General features: G+C 43.9%; 1 protein-coding gene across 5 annotated transcripts; it reads left to right on the forward strand.

Annotated features, from left to right (window-relative positions):
* Nucleotides 1-5,589: 5,589 nt before the first annotated feature.
* Znf32 (zinc finger protein 32) lies at nucleotides 5,590-10,253 on the forward strand. 5 transcript variants are annotated; one of them, XM_055604303.1, is made up of 3 exons: nucleotides 5,590-6,065; nucleotides 7,692-7,831; nucleotides 9,324-10,253. In XM_055604303.1, exons 2-3 carry the CDS (start codon nucleotides 7,762-7,764, stop codon nucleotides 10,070-10,072), a joined length of 819 nt encoding a protein of 272 aa, XP_055460278.1. In that variant the 5' UTR covers nucleotides 5,590-6,065; nucleotides 7,692-7,761; the 3' UTR covers nucleotides 10,073-10,253. The 5 variants fall into 5 exon arrangements, with proteins under 5 accessions (XP_055460278.1, XP_055460275.1, XP_055460277.1 ...); XM_055604300.1 differs by having other exon boundaries at nucleotides 5,590-5,936; nucleotides 9,282-10,253; XM_055604302.1 differs by having other exon boundaries at nucleotides 5,590-5,936.
* Nucleotides 10,254-22,597: the final 12,344 nt, after the last annotated feature.

The raw sequence follows: 22,597 nt of genomic DNA on the forward strand, positions 1-22,597 counted from the left end.
TCTCCGGGGACTAGCCCACTGCCCCCTTATGGTGTATTTCTGTAAATTGTCTTTTCTTTTCCTTTTTCCATGCTCTGGGGAAATTATTTTAACTTCCTGCATCAGCAGCCTTCCCTAGGCCATTTTCAAAAGCATATGGAAAATTAAAGAAGCCCGCTCAAGGAAAAGACAAGTGACCGCATTCTACAGCTCAGATATGCTTCACCTCTTTCACTTCTTCTCTTTTACCTGTTATTTCTGCCTGTTTTTCCTAGTAACTGAACCCCAAAAAAAAGCCATACCCCAAATGTTAAAAACACCCTGTTGCCCTAAGGTTCAGTGTCCACCCTTTGGTTAACATTCCTTCGGCAGGGGGTTGGTCTCCAGATGCTATCTCTCTGTCCTGCTTCAGCTCTGCATTCCCCTTGCTCTCTTCTCATCTTCCTTGGAAGAAGGGAAGGATCACCATTCCTTCCTCTCTGTTGTCTCCTCCCAAACTCCTCTCCCACAGGTAGATAAGTCTGTGGCTTGAAATGCACACAAAAACCCATTCTCTCTTGTGTCTTTGTAGCATTGCTTCTGTGACTGACGGTCATGAGGGAATGCCAACGGAAAGAAACAGTTTGACTCCCTCTCCTTCCCTTCACCATTATTCCAGTGGAGCCAGAGAAAGACCCTTCCTCAGACTGAGTGATCAGAGGAGACCGAGACAGAGAGGTAGAGAGTCCCGGTGCACATGACTGGGAACCATAGGCAGGCTAACTCTGGTACCCAACAACTGAAATAGGACCTCGCCTTGGTCTGTGTAAACCTCCTCTAACCAAAATAAATAAGCAAATAACTAAATAAATACTACCACAATTGAAAAGTAAAACCCAGGAAGGGGAGAATTTTCCCTAGAGACAGGCATGCACATTGAAGAAAATACATTGAAGAAAAGACTATTCCAAGGTAGCCTCTGAGACAGCACAAACCACTTAAGGACTTATGAAAGCTACATCTCACTCATAAAGTGAACTTTTGAGATGGTGCCTGTGTAGTGAACATGACCTGGAGGTGTCTGTCCATCACCTGCATGGGAAAGAAAGGTCAACTGCTTCGGAAAACTCCTCCCTGGCCTTTTGTGAACTCCTCCTGGACTGGAAAACAAGGTGACTCCTGAGCCACACACTAACTCCAGCCCACTCCCACCCTGTCAGACTCTCCTGGATTTTACTTTCATTTTTAATAAATCTACACTTCTGCTACTGTTCTGTGTTGTAAAGAGCCTGAAGCAAACGCCATTACAAGATGGCGCCGGCATCCGGTGTGTGAGATCGTAAACAACTGCCTATGCGCATGCGCTAAAGCTGAATTCGAGCCAAAGATTGGCTCACTTAGTGATGTAAGATGGCCTGATGGGCTGCATCCAATCAGGAACCAACACGTCACCATTTAGGGTATAAAAGGAGCGCCATTTTGGGGCTCTATGTCTTCCTCTCATTACTGCTGAATAAACGCTTGCTGCAGAAGAATCCTGGTGTCCGTGTGCGTTCTTGCTGGCGAGACGACCACGTGGGCTACACTGTGTGTGTGTGTGTGTGTGTGTGTGTGTGTGTGTGTGTGTTTCTCAATGCTTTGACCCAAAGAACCCAGATATCACATCATAAAAGGAGACTGCATCCTATAAAAAGAACCAAACTGTTGAGCAACCATAGGCACGGAGGCGGGGTGGATATGGTGTGTTTCGACCCTCACTCACACCCTGCCACAGCCATGATGGGTTTCCCCTCAGGCCCTTAAACTAAATGGGAGAGTAACTGGCACTGCCAGTATCCAAGCCAAAGAATGCTGTCCAGCCATTTGTCAGATCTGTCTTCCTACCTCACGAACCTAATAAAGGCATGCCAGAGCTAGCCCAATTGAAAAACTCTCTCAAACTGTGTCTGGTGACTTGTCTCTTAGGTGACAAGTCCTATCAAGTTGTCCTATCAACCATCATCATACAGAAAAATCTTAGGTTTGTTAAATTACACCATAAGCACAATTTGGATTCAATTGTATTAAAATGTTGATAGATGCCTATTCTGTTATTCTGCCACTTATTAAAGGAAAAAAAAAAGTGTAAAGGTTGTTAACATTCCAAAGATCAAAATTCAGTACTCTGGTACAAAACTAAAATCCAGTCCTCTGCTTAAAACAATGTGGTTCTCTTAAGCTACGATCTACATTGAGCAAGATATGCAAAAAGGACAATGATTTTATCACATTTGTCAAGATATGCATTTGTGTTTTCTGCTGTTTATCGGGCTTTTAGTTAGTTGTTTAAAAAAAAAAAAGTCTTCCAAATCAGGATTTATTTTTATTGTTTTTATTAATCTTATTCTTCTGACCAAGTGGGCACCAGGTGTGCATGGGGTACAAAGACATACAGGGAGCAAAAGACTCATGCCCATAAATAAATAAAATAGAGGAGCAAGGGACTACTGAAAAGTCTTAGTAAGAGAACGGCCCCTAAAGACTCTTAGTATATCTTGACATGAAAAGAAAAAGGTAAAAAAAAAAAAAAAAAAAAAAAAAAAAAAAAAAACTTAATTTGGGGCTACCTACATGGTCTTAAACAGCCAACAGGAATGTGTAACTAGAATTAAAATAATTGAGAGCATTATTTTAGGACAAAGAAACCCTTCCCCCAACTATGATAAAGGACCCCCACCCCATCTCTGCTGTGCAGTATTCTCTCTAGAAATATGTCCATGTCTTCCTTGCAGTTTATTACAACAGATTCTGGTTGTTTGGGGGACTCTGAGCAAATTCTCTTTACCACCCATGACACCAATCCTCCGTAGGGCATTTCACACAGCAAGAGTGACTATCTCGATTTACTGAAGGTCAGAAACCTAAGTTTCCCTATCCCATTTACAGATGCCATTCAGTGACTAAGGGAATCTTTTGTTGTTGTTTCAGTTGGCTCTTTTTTTTTTTTTAATGAATACTGAGTTTCGTTATTATTTATTCACTTTTGGTGTATGTTGCTGTTGTTGGCCACATTTCTGTTAGCATATTGTTTCTTTGTCTTATTGATTTACACGGTATCTGTACTAGGTTTTCCCCTTAGCTTTTGTAATATTTATCTTTTTAAATTATTCTAACACTTGTACCAATAAAGACACAGGAGGCATAAATTGAGATAAAAACCTGACAGCTCAGTGAGGTAACCATATTTTCTTAACAAAATATCTATTTACAAGCCTGATTTTACAACTAAACTACTAGCACTTTTTGTTTTCAAAACAGGATTTCTCTGTGTAGTCCTGGCTGTTCTGGAACTTGCTCTATAGACCAGGCTGGCCTCAAACTTAGTGTTAAAAATGTTATGCACAACAGATATTATATGAAAGCAGTTTATTGGATAAAGAATGAGAGAGGGGGGGAAGGAGAAGAAAATATGGTAGGGGGAAGGGAAGGGGTGCCCCCAACAGAAAAAGGAGAGAGAGCAGGAGAGACGGGGAGAGGGAGAGAGCAAGAGAGTGCAAGAGAGCAAGAGCAAAAGAAAAAAGTAAGAGGCAGGGGTGCTTTTACCCCAGGCCCCCCGTGGGCGGTGACCAACAATGATATCATAGGTTACTAGGCAACAGAGAAGCAGGCTACCTAAATGCTAAGGCTTAAGAGATTTGCCTGCCTCCCCTGCCCAAGCGCTGGGAATAAAGGCATGCACCACCGTGCCCAGCCAAACTGAGCTTTTTAGAAATCACTTTTTGTGTTTTTTTACCTAGCTAGTCTACCTTTCTCTTGAGCTCCTCTAAACCCATAAGGGCTCCTTATTTCTCTTTCCTAGAATACTGTTTTATCACACACACACACAGACACACACATACAGGGAGAGAGAGAGAGAGAGAGAAAGGGCTCCTTGGCAAGTTGAACCATGTCACTGTCATGAGGTTGGGGAGGAGGCTGGTGCTCCAAGCCTAGTCCATTTCACCTTTATGATGAGGTAGTTCCCTTGGGTGATACAGCAAAGACCAAGTAACTTGCCTTGAAATAGGCAGGAACTTTCCATTATTTAGCATTATCTACGGAGACTTTCAGAAGCATAGTCAAACTGCATCTCTTCAGGACACACCTAAGTTCACCTGACATCTGTTTAAGCTTTTATATTTTGCTAACAATTAGGTTTTCTATGTACATTAATCAAAAATCCTGCAACAGCTTTGTCATGTGTTGTCATCATTTAATGGTGTTGGACAAAGAATGTTGAATTTTAATCTTTTTCTTCATTGTTTTTGTCTTGTTATCATGGTTGCAACACTAATTGAATTATTCTTCTAGGTCTTTTACAGGTCTGTGTTTATATTCCAGATTTAGTCCATCTGGAAAGTATCAGCACAGGAGTTCGCTGAACACTTTTTTCATCCAAATAGTGAGACTGTCGTTACATCGTTTTCTGAACTCTCATTCCCTCCCCTAATGTTCTAAAGTGCCAGGAGGGGATGTCTTTAATAAGCATTTAAACTACACCGACAGAATTTCGCTCCAGTCCTCACTCTGTGTCCTCCTTCTTGATGAGCAAGCCTTAAGATGCAGGTGGTAACTAAGAACTCTGCCCCATTCAAGATCTAGGGAAAATCTGAGTCTTTCAACCCATTCTATCAAATGGAACTGGGCCTGTAAGACGGTTGGTAGGTAATAACACTTGCTGTCAAGCCTGAGGACCTGAGTTCCATCCATGGGTTCTCCATGGAAAGGGAGAACCCATTCATACTAATGGTTCCCTGTCCTCCAGAGCCACGGCAAGGAACCGCACACATCCACACACAATAAACAAGATGTGATCCAATTTTCAAAAAGTAAATGTACCCCTTTCCCCAAGCCTCTTTAAGGGAATCTGCAGAATTATGAAGGAAAGGAGATTACAGTCTCTCTTCACAGCCATCTCTTCCTACCAAAGCTTTGTCAACTCTTTTCTTGGCTAGATCTAAAATGTGTCCTAATCCCACATCTGGTCCCACAGAATAGAGATATTCTGTGAAGTCAAATGTTTTGCCCACCCCTAACACACGCAGTTTTGGGTAAAGAACACAGGGCACTGCAAAAGGAAACATTTCTTAAGGTGTCCTCTTCATTCAATAAGATAAGAGGAGGTGGGGAGGGGACACCGAAGAAGTCACGGCTTCAAAGTGAGACCAATGGCTGTCCTATAGAACAGCCATTACAAACGCATATAGATAAGTGCAGTCGATGGAAGTTTGAGACATTTCGGAGAGCTTTTATTTTTATGGGTATTCAATGGCCGCCACCCTCTAAAAGGGCCAAGGACTACGCAGCTACCCAGCTGCTGCTGCTCTCCAGAGGCAGCTCCGTGGAAAAGGGCTACTCTCCCATCCGCTCTGTGACTTCTAGAGTTGTTCAAATCTCAACTACTGGGTCACACTACTTCAGAGGAAAACGTTAATGCCACCTCAGGGAATACGGTTTCCTCGCGTTCCTTTGGCTCCGAAGGTCTTCCGGGCCCCGTGTAGGTGCCCTGTAGGGTCCTGGAGCTGTCTGTCCAGGGCTCCCCACCAGTAAGATTCCCGCCCTGAGTCACGCAACTAGTCGGGGTGGTGCCTAAATTACAAAGTTCGGCAGCGCCCCGTCCATCTTTTGGGTGAGAAAACGTATTAAACGGGCTAACGAGTGTTCCTGATTCTTTATCCGAAATACTCGTCCCCGGCAGAGAACCCTGAATCTTGCAAGGTTTGACGTCCTCAGCATCCCCCAACTACCGCTCCTCCACGGGTCGGCGCCCCTCTCTATCTGAAACAGCCAGCGTCGCAATAGCGGTTCGTGTTTCTGCCGCAGCACCGCGGCGGCCCTTCCCACAGTGCCCCGGGGCGCGCGCGGGCTCCTGGGAGTTGTGGTCCAGCGACGCGCAGCGTTGCTGGGGCTGCTACGGGCTCGGCGCCGGCTTTGTCTGTCTGCGGGCGCGCGCCGCTGCGGTGAGTGAGGCCGAGGCCGGGTGTCTGCGCCCGGGAGAGGGGGCTGTGTCGTGAGCCAGCTGCCCCGGCCAGGGTGTTTGAGCAGGCCAGGCCGGCCGTTCAGGCCGCAGTCGGCAGCTGCAGACAAGGGTGCGCTGGTGGGAGAGTGGGTGAGCCGCAGTCTACTGCGGAAGGGCCCCGCTGCGATGTCCGGGGAACCCCTGGGAGGCTGGGGCCCCGCGAGCTTGGGAGGGGCCACAGGAAGGTCCAGCTAGGCCAGGAGGTTCAGACTCCTCACGTAGGAAGATGAGAAGGGAGTGGCATCCAGCGTAGGGGAAACCCACCCTCACCCACAAACTCCTAATCGCTCCTTAAAATGCCTCGTTAGAGTTTCCCCCAGACCCTACAGATCACCCCTTGTGTCCTCCAGCCCCTCTCTCCTATGGATGCCCCATTTTAGGCCTTGAATTTGTAGGGTGTGTCTCAAATGTTAGAGATCCCTCACTTTCTGGTCATCTGTTCTTCCGATAGCTATCTAATGAGACACTGTCAGCTTGTTTAGTAAGTGAAGAAACTAGAGTCGGGGCTGTTAGGTTGCTTTGCCCCAGGTCATACACTGAGGGAACCACGCCAAGAATCCAAGTCTCTCAGAGCCTCGTTCTGAGCTGTGATAGCATTTCTGATAGGAAAAGCAACGTTTTGTCTCATGAAACCACTTTCTTCCAATGTCTTCAAGAATTTTGATTGCTCTGACTTGAGATCACAGCTCTGCCTTGGCAATTTCCTGCTGTCAGTTTCTTGCTATTAATCATGGAGAGTCGGGAGACAGCTGATGGATAGTTGTTGGATACCTTTTAGCAGGCCGAGGGCTGGAGGTATACACTCTGCTCGTTTCTTTTGACTTAACCATGTTTTCTAGACACTCCAGTGAAAAGCCCAGCCCCAGGGAGGAGGCACCATGTGCTTTTCTTTGTGAATGTGCAGGGTTTTCTTGTTGGTTTTATTTTTAAAATGTCTTATATTTCTAAGTGAATGTGTTTGCACACTGATAGGGGAGCCCTTTATAGCTTGTGTTTCACGTTGGAAGTGAATCCTTCAAATAAGATTTCTTGTCATCACTATATTCAACTGAACGGGTATGGGTGTAAGAGTTAGCTACTTGGTTAATAAAACAGAGAATTAGCTGTGTGTGTGTGGTGGCACACACCTTTAGTCCCTCAGGGAGGCAGAGGCAGATAGATCTATGTGAGTTCAAGGCCAGTCTGATCTGCAAAGTGAGTCCAGGACAGCCAAGGTACACAAAGAAACCCTGTCTCAAAAAATATAAAAAATAAAAATAAAACAATTGTAGCATCAGATTGCTAATTCATTAAGTTAGAAGTCCAGCATTTTGACTGGACATACTGAAACAAAGATTATATTGTGTGTCACTACATAAAGTGTATAAACTCTTAAGCTTGGGGAGTAAAAGCAGCAGCAGTTGCCTGGGAGGTAAAAGACCCCAATCTGATGTCAAGACCAAAGTACAAACAGAAGTGACTCGTACCTGGGGAATAACAGTAGGAAGTCCATGCTTACATGATGTCTGCTTTCTACTGTCTCTTTGCTCCTAGAATCATTTTTTGTTCAGCCAGTCCTGCTATCTTTAGCCTACTTTACACTGATATTACCTCAAGCAGTCCCTCTTTCTTTGTTTACACTTCAAACTGATGTCAGTTATCAGTTCTGCCCTTTATTGCTTGTTGTTTTTTTCGTTTATTTTTTTCTGTCCCTCAGGTACTCAAGACCAGCCCATGGAAGAATCATATGAAGAGGTGGTGATTAAAGTCATACAGCAGGAGTGGACATGTTTGGGTTTCCAACAGCTACCCTGCTGGACTGTCATGGAAGATATGCGCAGAATGTAGCATTTTTCAGTGAGTGAGTCAGCTGGTTGCTGGGATGCCTTCAGAGTCCCTATTCTCAGGAGCAGAAGATGATTCACTGTTCTTCAGAGTTGCAGGATAAGCCTGCAAGCTGGAATTGGAAATGATAGTCAAAACAAAGCAAGCAAATGGTTATACAACTGAAATGGATATACAGCTGAAAGGGTAGAAGGGTTAGCTACTCGGTTAATACAACAGAATTAGCTGGGCATGGTGGCGAATGCCTTTAATCCCAGCACTTGGGAGGCAGAGGCACAGTTCCAGCCTGGTCTACAGAGCGAGTTCCAGGACAGCCAGGGCTACACAGCGAAACGGTCTTGAATAAAAAAGAAAAAGAAAATAAATTGATGTGCAGGTAATCTTGAGGTTGTCTCAGGCTGAATGAGTGTCTTAACTCTCCGCTCTATCACAGTGTGAGAAAGAGACAAACAAGGAAGAAACTAATCTAGGATGAAAATGAATATACTTGTTCAGTTTTACCATAGCTTAGTAGGCTGAGAAGAACATGGGCTTTAAGAGAAGAAATTCCAGTCCTATTTGTATCATTAAAGAGGTTACATAACTTCCTTAAGCTTCCGACTTTTCATCTGTATAAGCAGATAGGCAATAAGCTGCATCTTTTTAGAATTCAAGGCATAGACATAAAATATCTGAAATTATGCTGCTGCTTTTTTGAGATCATAAACTGTACTGTCAGGAGAGCAGACTAGAATAGGCTTTCATGAAGCCGGTGAGTGTAAGGCTCTCATTTGAATGTGTCTCTCCTTTGCATGACTCTATGCCTTTTTTAAAGGGGTGCTTTTAAGGTTTAAAGCTTTAGTCCCTTCGTATCCTCACTCCACACCTGTTTGGGAATTAGCTAAAACTTAGGTTAAAGTCTCTGTGATTCTCTATATAATTTTATGAGCCCCTTTCTTTCCTTTCTCTGTGTAGCCTTGGCTGTCCTGGAACTAATTTTGTAGACCAGGCTGATCTTAAACTCCCAGAAATCTACCTGCCTCTGCCTCTGCCTCCTGAGTGCTAGGATTAAAGGTGTGCACCACCACCACTGCCTGCCCTTATGATCCCTTTTTTTCCTTATAAAATAATTGTGTTAGTCCTGAGAGATGGTTCAGTGATTAAGAGCACTGGCTACTCTTCCAGGTGACCTAGGTTCAATTCCCAGCACCCCCTCAAAAGAATAACCATAATAGTGTCACCTTTCCAAGACTTTGGAAGGCTACACTAAATTTAAAGGCAGCATATAGCCATGGAGTGTGCTAATATTTGAATCCCAGATAATTCACCTATTGATAGTACCCTCCCTATGCTCTCCTGTTCTTAGCCATCTCAGGGTGATTTTCAAGTCTAGTCATCTGTGCAGAGTTCTTAGTATAATGCCTGGCACATAATCAGCCCTCTAAGGATTATGTTTCTTCTTTTCCCTGTTCTTCTCACTCAGCATATTGGTGCATCTTACATGACTTCCCTCTCATTTTACCAGATGTGATGACAGAAGCCCACAAGTATGATCATTCAGAGGCTACAGGATCCTCAAGCTGGGATTTCCAGAGTTCTTTCAGAAGAGAGAAGCTGGAACAAAAGTCCCCAGATTCTAAGACACTCCAGGAAGACTCACCTGGAGTGAGACAGAAGGTCTATGATTGCCAGGAATGTGGGAAATCTTTCCGGCAGAAAGGTAGCCTCACATTGCATGAGAGAATCCATACTGGTCAGAAGCCCTTTGAGTGCACCCAGTGTGGGAAAAGCTTCAGGGCCAAAGGCAATCTAGTTACCCATCAGCGAATCCACACAGGCGAGAAGCCCTACCAGTGCAAAGAGTGTGGGAAAAGCTTTAGTCAGCGAGGCAGCCTAGCTGTCCACGAGAGACTCCACACTGGACAGAAACCCTATGAGTGTGCCATTTGCCAGAGAAGCTTCAGGAATCAAAGCAACCTTGCTGTCCACCGGAGAGTCCACAGTGGCGAGAAGCCGTACAGGTGCGACCAGTGTGGGAAAGCCTTCAGTCAGAAAGGAAGCTTAATTGTCCACATCAGAGTTCACACAGGCCTGAAGCCCTACGCATGTTCCCACTGCAGGAAGAGCTTCCACACCAGGGGGAATTGCATTCTGCATGGAAAAGTCCACACAGGAGAAACACCCTATCTCTGTGGCCAGTGTGGAAAGAGCTTCACTCAGAGAGGGAGCCTGGCTGTGCACCAGCGAAGCTGCTCACAGAGGCTTACTCTGTGAGCACTCTCCTCAAAGGGAGTTCTTACGAATTCAGAGTAAAAACCCTCTCTAATCAAGAATTCTATCCAACTCTGTAGGGTAAGTGGAAATTCTTCTGGAAGGACCAGCACTTGAAAGGGCAAACTGACTTTTTCCCTTTCCCCCAAATGAATATGAAAAATAAATGTCTTGTTTATCATTATCATGTGTTTTTCGTAATCTCTTTATTTTTATCTAATCTGCTGAGGTATATTGTCTCTCCTGTCACAGTTAACCTTATCTCCGTATAGCAGATACAGATTTTAGATTTGTAGCCAATACCATAAGCCTTTTAAAAACATCATCTCCTGGGCTAGGGAATGGTTCAGCCACTAAAGGCTAAGCTCAAAAGAAGAATTAAAAAAAAAAAATCAGCTCTTCATCAATCTCAAGTTCCTTTTCTTCTGTACATATTCAGTTTACTCAGTATTCAACCCACTGGGCAGAATCCAAAGGATAACTCTTTTTTTTTTTTTTAGTAATCTTTTTGTTTAAGATTTATTTATTATTTATAGAGCATTCTGCCTGCATGTATGCCTGCACACTAGAAGATCTTACTAAATGGTTATGAGCCAGCATTGGTTGCTAGGAATTGAACTCAGGACCTTTGGAAGAACAGCCAGTGCTCTTAACCTCTGAACCATCTTTCCAGCCCCTTTAGTAATCTTTCTATTGAACCTAAATAATGAATCAGCCTGGTAACCTAATAAACCATCGCTATCCATCAAAGAGGCCCAATCTTACAAAACAAGTTTCCTTGCAAGCTTACAAAGGTGTGGAATATGCATATTGAGAATTACTTCCAATTAGAACGATCTAATTATCTAAGAATCCTATACTTGTATGTTATTTTCCGTTAACAGAATTCCAGACTCCCTGAGAAACACAATGGCCTTTCACTCTTAAAGTAACTCCCTTGGAGACAGTAGCAAAGTATTGAGGTTGGGAATACCTAGAAAAAAAGAACTTAATTGTCGTTATAATTGAGCCTCTACTAATTCATAGTCAGTAGTGAAGTTCTGCCCCTCCAGCAATACTGTGCTCCTCCTACACACTGACAATTTGGAAACATAACTCCCTCTTGATTCTATTTTAACCTCTAAGGAATGAGATTTGAAGAAAAGAGAGGAGAAGTGGGTTTTGTGGGAAATTTTCATTTTTTAACCTGAAGCCCCTATAATTTTTCATGCTGAGCATTTTTGTAACTAACTGATGATTGATGGAGATAAGTTACCACATTAAGGTACTATCTTAATTAGGGTTACTAAGGATACAATGAAACAGCATGATCAAAAGCAAGCTGGGGAAGAGGGGTTTATTATTATCAAAGGAAGTCAGGACAGGAACTCAAGCAGGGCAAGAACTTGGAGGCAGGAGCTGATATAGAGGCTATGGAGGGGTGCTGCTTACTGGCTTGTTCCTTGTGGCTTGCTCGGCCTGCTTTCTTACAGAACCCAGGACCACCAACCCATGGATGCTCCCACCCACAATGGACTGGGCCCTCCCCATCAATCACTAAGAAAATGCCTTACAGGCTTACCTACAACCCAGTCTCATGGAGGCATATTCCCATTCTCAATGACTACACACTAGAAATAAAATTGAGATTTAAAAACTACAATGCTTATGCAGTGGAATTAAACCCAGCAATAAAATACAAGTCAACAAAACATGGACAATATGGATAAATCAGAAATTTTTATATTGAAAGAATCTGAACCCAGATATATAGTATATAACTCGTTCTGTTTCTTCATAGAACAGGAAGAACTGAGAACTGGCTTTAAAAATCAAGAGAGAGCTTTACAAAGTGAGAAAAAAAAAAGTCCTATAACTTCAGGTGATAAATGCATGATTCTATATAATCATTTGCCTCTATTGAATTCACCGTTAAGATCTGTATATGTAAGGTATACCACAGTAACAATTAGGCAGATTTTTTTGGTTTGGCTTGATTGGTTGTTTTTAGTTTTTTAAGACATGCTTTCTCACTGTAAACCTGTCCTGGAACTGGCTCTGTAGACCAGGCTGGCCTTGAACTCAGAGATCCAAATGCTTCTGGGATCAAAGGTGTGAGCCAAGGCTGCCAGGCCAATCAATTTTAGCATACCGCATACAAGTTCTTTGTCATTCATTCTTAAAAAGTAATGTCTGGGTCACCTCCATCTACACAGGCTGGTAACTGCTTAAGTTAATAGAAAACAGTTAGGGAAGAAAGCATATTTTGGTTTTCCTTTCCATGTCAAGGAAGGTATGGCCATAAGAGCATGAAGCCAGTTCAACATATTAGATCAGCGGTCCAGAAAGGAAGATAAGACTGAGCTATAAGCCCTCAAAGCCTGTCCTAGGTGACATATGTCCTCCAGCAAAGCTCCGCCTCCTGATAGTTCCATAACCTTCCCAGACAGTGCCACTAGCAGAGACCAAGTGTTGAGACACATGAGCCTATGAACATTTCACATTCAAACCATGGCAGCCCTCCAACCACAGTAACAGGTCATTGCTGATGTCCAGCCCAGGTAAATATTAGGTGCCTATGGTCTCAGCTGACATCTGAAAGTTATGCAAAAGACCCCATAGGGTCAGGCAAGCCCTGACACTTATCTGGATGCCCTCCCAAGCACACTTAGGTGGTGGCATAATGTACTTCCTTACAATTGCAGGGTTGAAGAGCTCCAGCCTCCTACCAGCCACTGGATTAAGTCTGAGGTGCCAGCAGAAGCTTTCTGAAATCATGTGGCCATTTTCTTGGACAAAGAGAAAACATCTTTGCAGTTGTTAATGCATAGCCCTAGGATGATGCAGCTGAGTTATAGCCGTGACAATCCATCACATGTGCAGTAGTGTGTCAGTTAGAGACAGGTCTCAAGTTCTACTCACATTGAAAGGCAGGAGATGACCCAAGGGGGTGACTCACTGGCAGCAACTTTAGAATATTCATTTTGTTTGTTTGTTTCATCTTAGCTAATTACGTTGGCAAAGACTATTAATAAGCGTGTCACCGAACCCATTACACTATGGCATGTCTGCCATAGTACTGTTGGACCCAGTTTGGGACCCAATTACTGGGAAGGTGCTCAAAGGAGACTCGGAGGCCAGATCAATGCAACAACAAGAGGTTTATTCAGGCCAACAGGTAATGGGGCTGGCTAGCATTCAAGCAGGAGACAGCCCCAAGGAATAAAAGCTTTGGGTTTTTATAGGGAGAAACCACAAGCAGGGAGTTACATGCCTTGCCATTACAGGATTGAGTAAAAGGGTCTATAGGGAAGTTGACTTTCAAAATGATTGGTCTATTTTAGGCACCAAAACCGGTGGTACTGCCCCGGCCATCTAGAGGATATCCGATCATGAGTCACGCCTGGAATGTCCTGTTATGTGCTGCTTTGGCCATTGCCAAGGGTGGGAAGAGCAATCAGCACATCCTGTGGTTTTTCTGAGAAGTGGGGCTATGTGACTTTGGTCACAAACCAGGGGCTATCTGGAAAGGGAAGTGGGGCCATCTGGATAGGTTGCTAGGTAACGGTATCTTGCAAGTGCAGGCCTGGTCACTTTTTACAACAGGGTGGGTTCATGAGTCTGTCTCATCTTGCCCACTTCCTCATCTCTGCCCATGTCCTTCTGCTTTCTGGAAAAGTACTGAGAGAACTTATTTTCACGTGGGGCCTAAAATTCAAAATGAAATCACAGTTAGCTTGAGTCCTTCAGTATGAGAAACATCCTTTGGAGAAAAGCATATACATCTAACATAATGGATCTACAAATATAGTTCAAGGACAACAGCTGTTATGCCCAAGTCTCACAGAACCCCAAAGACCACCAAGGAGCTGATCCCAATGCAAACGCAGTAGGGTCTTTATTACAAGCTCGAGCCCGGGGCCCACACCATCACTGATGCAGCAGTTCAGAGTATACAGCCCCAAGCTCAGGGAGAGAGGGGTTTTTATTTTGGGTTACAGTAAAGTTCGGAAAATTTCCAGTTTAGCAGTTACAGGATTGGGTGACATTCAGCAAGGGAAAGCTTGTTATAAAGTGATTGGCTAACTAATATTGCGCAGGCTATCTGTAGACCTCAGGAATGGTAGGTATTTTCTATGCCATGTATGTTTTACTACAAGGTCTGTGGGCTGCCCAGCACAGATGCCCCATCCTGAGATAAGATCCCTTCCCATTCCTGTGGTTACCTATAGGCTATTCCTGGGACTGGTGACTTGGGAGGAGGGGGGTAGTCATGCCTGGTCTTCTCACAGCATTATCCGGAAACTTGGTAAATTAAAATTATCAGCCCAGCTGGGCTTGGTTTCACAAACCTTTAATCCCAGCACCAAGGAAGGCTGAGGCAGGCAGACCTCTGTGAGTTCAAGGCCAGCCTGGTCTACAGAGTGAGTTCCAAGACAGCCAAGGCTACACAGAAAAACTCTGTCTCAGAAAACAAAAATTAAAAAAAGGTACAGACCCGGAACCTTTCATCTCATCACTGGAACTTCAGGGATAGGTGTACACAAATAAAAGAAAGTAGACTTCAGAAAAACTATAAAGGTTGAAACCTAGGCATGAGGAAATTAATTCCTGGCTGGAATGCACGTTAAAGAAAAGAGATCTTCATGCCACACAGCAGGGATGCCTGCAGCTCACCCAGCAGGGAGGCCAAGCAGCTCAAATGGCAGCCCTGTTCCTGCTCCAGTCAACCTTGGAGGTCTCGGGGATGGAATGCATTATCCTCTTCCCGGACAAGATGCCCCACGGGAATCCACCTTGTAATCTTTATCCTTTCTATTCCTGAACAAAGATGGGCTGTAACAGAGACTGTCTGGCCAAACTTCCTGACTTCCCTTCATAGAAGCCATTTATACTTCCTGCCTTCAAAGTGTATGGGGGTGGCAGGGAGGGATTGGAATTCTTGAGAAATGTGTCTGGATGTAAGGTTCTCCATGCCTGGATCTCTGCTGGTATTAGAGTGGACCATTACTCGATATCTATACCTTTCACTATTGCAAGATTAGCCTCAGTTGTCATGCCATTAAAAAAAAAAAGGAGATTCTGACTCCAGGACAGCCATTTGATCCTAGTATTTATTTAGATTCCATCAGAGTGCTAGAAGCAGGAGGATCTGAGTCAGTACTATTTCGGTGATCTACCAAAGATAAAAATGTAGACTGGATTATATATACCACAACCAACAAAGATTTTCGAATTACGAAAGAGACACTACCAAGGATATAGTAGATCAATTAGATGCCTCCAGTAGCATGGCATGGAAAAATAGACTACCCTAGACAGGATCTTAGCAGAAAAGAGTAAGTCCAGGTGATGACGGGTGGCCAGTGTTGTACTTTCATTCCTAATATTATAGCACCTTGGTAGCACCTTTTACAAAGTTTGTGCCCTTCAGGGACAAACTTATTTTTTCTGATGAGTTAGCTGAAAACTAATAAATAAGAATAATAACAACTAATAAAAATAATAAATAATAGCAATAACTAGTAAAAAAAAAAAAAGGCATGAGCCTTTCTCTACTCAGATGGAATAATGGTTTGGAAAATGAAAGGAGGAATAATGACCTCCATCATGGCCTCCCTCATTTCCAAGTTCGTAGAGTAGGATGTTGCGTGCTCATATGCAAAGACTCACTGAAATAACCTATAAGTGGCAAAACTCATGCATCATATCAAAATAATATGCTACTGATCAACATCCCAGAACACAGAAGTCAAGCTTTTAATAGAACTTACAAAAATAAAGAACGTATTGTGAAAGAGAGGGAAATTGTGGAAAATGTAAATAAAACGTACTGTCTTCTCTACCAAAGGGTTAAGTATGACAAAACTCCATTTAAAAAATGTATAAAAGAACTCTGTGGGCAGAAATTCAAATTCCCCCAGGGTCAGCACATCTTGAAATCAAAGTATTCTCCCTGGAAACACTGCCCTGTATTAGCCAATCATGTAAGAATGGAGGCCCAGCCCTTAGCCACCCAGTGAGTCACAGAGCCCTTGCCAATAGCAATGAAGATCCAGCTGCATGCCTGCTTACCTGCTTGGTAGAGCTAGGCACCCTTCTGGATCAATACAACTTTTTATCTTGCTGAAATGCTTTGAACTGTGTAGTCATTTTATTGAGACCCTCCACCAAGATCCATTTCTTAAATTACAACAGGCCAAGTAAAGGGAAAAAATCACTAGAGATAGACTGACACACAGACAGACAGACAGACAGACAGCAAATCAGGTGCTCAAAACATTCAGCAGGAATTGAATGGGCAAGTTTTCTTGAGACAGTCAATGACAGATTCTGAAAGAAAAGAGCCCTGAAGAAAGTAGAGTAGCCCCTCGGGAGATACGTCCAAGTAAAAAACAAAACAAACAAACAAAAAAACAATGGCAGAAAAACAATGGCACCACTGAATCAAGGGTTCACACGATCATCTAATAGACACTGAGGAAGCCAGTTTCTACTGTTAAGGCAGACCACTAGAGAGAGTCTCAGGCAGAGCCAAGTAGCCCCTCTAAGGTAAAGAACAATAGTAACAGATGGTTACCATGCCCCATGCCAAGTCAGCTAGCAGAAACCAACTTGGGAAAATGAGGCAGCCAACTGGAGCTCCTGATTGAGCCTCTTCTCCATGAATGAGCTTTCCTTGGACTCCTAGCTTCCCTTACCTGCTTAAGGCATTTCTGGTTGGTTGGTTGGTTGGTTGGTTGGTTGGTTGGTTGGTTTGGGGTGTTTTTTAGAGACAGGGTTTCTCTGTATAGCCTTGGCTGTCCTAGAACTCACTCTGTAGACCAGGCTGGCCTGGAACTCAGAGATCCACCTGCCTCGACCTCCCAAGTGCTGAGATTAAAGGCATCACCGAAGGCATTTTTGTATCATGGATTAAACAGTGGTAACTTTGGTTGCTAATGGCTCACCTTATGGCTGTTCTCAAGAACACTGTTCCCTTACTCTTGGGCTATTTTGTTGTTTTCTTCCCAGCCCACCACCAGACAAGAGACTTGTAGGACACTTTGATTTGAGTCTAAAATGGGGAGGAAGCACTTCCAAAGCCAGCTTCTTAGGGAATTCAAACAGCACATGACAATTTAATAATATAATGTAAATTACAAGATATATACATAGTTATCTTTTTTGTATTTGTGCTTATGAGCCTGGGCAAAAAGTGTATAAATCACATCCTAGAGCTAAGATTAAATGAAAAAAATAAAAATAAAAAGGTAAGGAAAGGACATGACTGCTCCGAGGTACATTGGGAGAGATTATAGATATAGTTGGGATTTCAGACCTAGGACAAGCAGCTGAAGTGCCTGTTTATACAAAGAGGACCTGGCCTGCAGATTCTCCCAGCACCCCTCAGTCCCTACCTGTTACAGGGCATGGCTAACATCCCCAGTCTGGGATTCCTCTCCCCAAGAAGCTCTTCCCTATATAATCCAGACATTTTGGTCCCCTCCTCTCCGTGTCTTTCTCTGTCTCTGTCTCTCTCCCCATCTCCCTCCCTCTTCATTTTCTCTGTCCTCTTTCTGCACCTGTACTTTTTTCTCTCTACCTCCATTACCTTGCTTTTCTGTCTCCTTCTGCATGGCAACTTCACTGACCCACTCCTTGAGGTCAGTGAACCCTTCTGAAAGCTGCCCTCAACAAGCCTGCATTTATATACTCTAAATTGGCTGAAATTGCCTTATCTCATCAGCAGAGATAACCTACCAGTGTTATGCCCAAGTCTCATGGACCAGAGACCATCAGGAGCTGATTCCAATGCAAATGCAGTAGGGACTTTATTACAAGCTCCAGCTCAGGCCCACACTGTTATCAACACAGCAGTTCTTGAGTGTAGAGCCCCAAGCTCAGGGGGAGGAGGAATTTTATTTAGGGTTAGAGCAAAGTTTGAGAAATTCCAAGTTAGCAGTTACACAACTGGGTGACATTCAGCAAGAGCAAGCTTGTTACAAAGTGATTGTGGCTAGCTAACATTGAGCAAACTATCTCTAGACCTCAGGAATGATAGGTATTTCTGTGCCTTAAATGTTCTACTATAAGGTCGGTGGGCTGCCCAGCACAGATGCCCCACTCTGAGATAAGATCCCTTCCCATTCTTGTGGTTACCTCTATGCTGTTCCGTGGGTAGGAAATTTTACGGCCAAGTTCCTGGGACTGGTGACTTCTGGGGTTGGGGGTCAGACCTGGTTCTCTAAACAGATATATGGAAGAGCGTAGCCAGAGGCAGACACATGTGGGAGAGTCTAGAACAATCATGACCCTGAACCACATGGGGAGAGGGGAAGAGGAACCAAGCACAGAAGCCAGGAGGCCAAAGGTAAAAAAGGTACAAAAAGGACAGTGAAAGAAGGTAGGTAACCAAAATGTCTGGATTATATAGGGAGGAGCCTCTGGGGGAAGGGCAGTCTGCTCCTGGGCTGGAGAGTTCAGGGTAGAGAGCAAGGTGTGCCAGCCATGCCCTGTGACAGGTAGGGTCTGAGGGATGCTGGGAGAACCAGCAGACCAGGCCTGCTTTGATATGTTCAATAGGCACCCCAGCAAGATGGTTTAAAACTTAGCAAAGACTTTTTTCTTTCTTTAAAAAAAAGAAAAATTAAGCTGAGGGCAAAGCTGGTAAGAACAGCTTCAATTCTGCCAGTGTCCCTCCGTATGAACATTATATACATAGAGACACTGATTGTAAAGCTAGATGAAGGTAAATTAATTTAAGCGAGAGTTCCCATGAATGGACAATTGTTCTGTGACAGACATAGCCACCAAAGCCATGAAGCAAAAGATGCTGCACTGGGCTGGAGAGATAGCTCAGTGGTTAAGGGCACTGGCTGCTCTTCCAGAGGTCCTGAGTTCAATCCCCAGCAACCACATGGTGCCTCACAGCCATCTATAATGAGATCTGGTGCCCTCTTCTGGCCTGCAGGTGTATATGCTGGCAGAACACTGTATACTCAATAAATAAATAGTAAGTACATAAATAATAAATAATGGGGGAGAAAAGCTACACTAGCCGCAGTGTTATCCCTGTTGCCTTTGAAAAAGCTTAATTTTGCCAGACTCTGCAGCCAAGTTGATGACCTGCCTTGTGAGCATGTAAGACTGTATACTCATCTGCTGTCTTACTGTACCCACAGACGAAGTTTAGCCTGCCTTTAAGACAGCATGAAACCAATCTTACTAGACCTTGACTTTCCCATGTGAGCAGCTTTCACAACCTATTGTGTGCTGTTTCATACTCCAGAATAACATATGTCTATGTGTGTTGTGACCATTGACTGAAAGCAGCCAACCAGTGGAAAGCAACCTTAAGCAACGACTGTCCCATACATGTTGGAATCACCACATGGCTAGAGGGTATCACCTATAGCAGATGTTATCAACATCTGGTCATGGCTTTGAGGTCTATTCCAGGTCAGTAAAGTGAGTTTGGAAAGCTCTGTGAGAGGTTTCGGTAGAAAAGGATTCCCCCTTCCTTTCCCACACCACCTTTTCTGTGCCGTTCAGTAAATCCAGAACACAGTCCTTTGTTGGAGACAGACACAAATCAGACACACACAGCAGACAAGCAGATGTAGCCTGGCCACAGAACCCAACAGATCATATACACACACACACACACAGACAACAGACAGGCTACAGACCCCAAACTACAGACAGACGACAGAGGAAGAGCAGTAGAAAATTCAAAGTTGGGCTCACGGTGTGTAACCGGGATAAGCACACTGCCTTTTAGCCATGTGAAGAGAGCTTAGTCAGGAACCCCCCTACACCCAGAGCCCAGGGACATCACTTACTCAAGATGAGCAGACACACCACTAGAACTCCCCAATGCCCACTGGACGGTGCAGACAGCACACAGTGCTGTGCTCTGTGCATCTTCAGGACCAGTGGAGACACTGGAGAGACACCACCTTGATCTGCCCAGCGGTTGGAGCACCTCCCCACCTGGATCTGTTGGGGCCCAAAAATCCAAAACAACCCAACCAGGCACAAGAGGCCTGCAAAGCAAGATCTTTATTTGAATTAGGCAGCAAAAACTGCTCAGTCAGGGACAACAGCACAGATTTACTCAGGGGCTGACTGTGTCTTCAAACCTTCATTTTAGTAAGTATTTAAAGTGTATTCCTTTTTATTTTATGTACATTGGTGTTTTTTTTTAATTTTATCTATTATTTATACAATGTTGTGTCTGCATGTACACCTGCATGCCAGAAGAGGGCACCAGATCTCATTATAGATGGTTGGGAGCCACCACGTGGTTTCTGGGAATTGAACTCAGGACCTGTAGGAAGAGCAGCAGGTGCTCTTAACCACTGAGCCATCTCTCCAGCCCACACTGGTGTTTTTGACTGCATGTATATCTGTATGAGGGTGTCAGATCCCCTGGAACTGAGTTACAGACAGTTGTGACCTGTCATGTGGATGCTGGGAATTGAAGCTGTGTCCTCTAGAAGAGCAACTCTTAACTACTGAGCCAGCTTTCCAGCCCCTTAGAAAGTATTTGAGCAGATGGCAAAAATGTATTGTATTCAGGCTGCTACAATCAGATCAATCAGAGCAATAGAACAGACTTGGGAGCCCCAGCTAGAATGTTTTAATGGTTTTAAGCTTCAAAACCATAAACATGTTGACCTGGTGTGGTGGCACACTCCTTTAATCCCAGTACTCAGAAGGTAAAGGCAGGCAGATCTCTGAGTTCAAGGCCTAATCAACAGAATGAGTTCCAGGATAGCCAGGGTTATAACAGAGAGACCCTATCTCTAAAAACCAAAAACCAAACAAACAAAACCCACAAACGTCTAAGCCAAGTTATCCACTAATGAGGATTTAGGGATAAGCTACCTCCTCAGGAACATGTCTTATCCTGTTCCAAGTGTTTGGGTTATTCAGCTATGGCAGGGAGGCATGCCTAACATTCAAGTTTCAGCTTGCCGACCAGATGTCAGTTACCAAGGGAGGTCTTGGGGACTTAAACTTTATTTGTTCCCTATTCGAAATGGAAGTTTTATTCAAAATGGCTTCAGGAGCCAGGCTGTGGTGGCACAGGAACTAGGGAGGCAGAAGCAGAGGGATCTTTGTGAGTTCCAGGCCAGCCTGGTCTACAGAGAGAGTTCCAGGGCAGCCAGAGCTCATACACAGAGAGACCTGTTGAGGCCAACTCCTTGACATAGCTGCAGCCATCTCTGTATTCAGCTTCCATTTTGTTTATAAGGTGAAATTAAGTTCAAAATTTTAAACTTTCCAACTCTGCTTCCTAGAAGCAGTTATTCATAGTTGACACTAACAGACCCTGCCAGAGGGTGTAGCTGACCTGTTGGGGGTTGGTCTGGTGTTAGGTATTTTAATGCTAATTACTGGCCCCCAAAATCCAGTCCCTGCCTGGATGAGCACATTCTCATGTACACCTGTCTGTATGTAAACCTTGCCTAAGAAAGTATTCCTTTTGAAAAGCCAATAAAATAAAAAGCCAATCCTTGGAGTTGGAGAGATGTTTCAGAGGTTAAGAACACTGGCTGCTCTTCCAAAGGACCTGAGTTCAATTCCCAGCAACACATAGTGGCTCACAACCATCTTATAATAAGATCTGATGTCCTCTTCTGGGATACATGTGTACTTGCAGACAGAACATTGTATTGAAAGGGTCAAACTAACTTTGTAACCTATATGTCTTTTAAAGCTTATAGTTTTGAGTTTTAGGTCCAGGTTAAGCTAAAGCCTCTTAGTACCTTTGCAGAGAACAGAGAAATGTGATCCTATCTGTGAGGACAGATATAAAAAAAAGCGAGCAAGCAATGACCTTCACTCAGCAAAAAGAATGACCAGACCCTAGTCTTAAAGATAGTGTTTCTTAGCAACCAACCCAGACAGCCTCAATCCTTCTTCTGAGTAGCTCCTGACCTCCAGCCAAATCTTCAAGGATGAGCTAACCACCCCCACCTTCAATTGCAGCTGCATCCACACTTGGCAGGACTGGCTAAGCTTGAGCACCTAAGACTAACCAATTATCCTACTTTATAGCTTCCTCATCCAATCTTAAACTGCCAAGACTGCAACTTCAAATTCCCCGCACTTTTTCTTTTAAAAACCTAAGGCCTTTGTCTCCCGGTGCCACTCTTTGCTGACCAGCAGGGGTGACCCCATTGTGCAATGGTTAAATTAAACCTCTTGCTTTTACATCGAGTCCTGGTCTGTAAGAGTTTCTGGAAAGGGCACGATCTTGAACTCCTGAGCTGTGAGACCCCAGGTCTTACAGTATACATAATAAATAAATTATATATATATATACACACACACACACACACATATAGATAGGCTACATAAATGGGATGCGGTTGCAACGCCTTAATCCCAGCACTCGGGAAGCAGAGGCAGGTGGATGTTTATGAGTTCAAGGCCAGTCTGGTCTACAAAATAAGTCCAGGACAGCCAGAGCTCTGTTACACAGAGAAACCCTGTCTCAAAAAAAAAAAAAAAAGAAAGAAAGAAAGAAAGAAAGAAAGAAAGAAAGAAAGAAAGAAA

The sequence above is a fragment of the Psammomys obesus genome, unplaced genomic scaffold, assembly GCF_907164565.1.
Source record: "Psammomys obesus unplaced genomic scaffold, mPsaObe1.curated_primary_1811, whole genome shotgun sequence".
NCBI classification, from domain to species: Eukaryota; Metazoa; Chordata; class Mammalia; order Rodentia; family Muridae; genus Psammomys; species Psammomys obesus.

Bases quoted from the DNA above. Each gene is read 5' to 3' on its own strand.
- Znf32 (XM_055604300.1), top strand. From the start codon at position 7,762: ATGTTTGGGTTTCCAACAGCTACCCTGCTGGACTGTCATGGAAGATAT. The intron at 7,832-9,281 runs GTGAGTGAGTCA...CTTCTCACTCAG, and splicing joins GCAGAATGTAGCATTTTTCA to CATATTGGTGCATCTTACAT.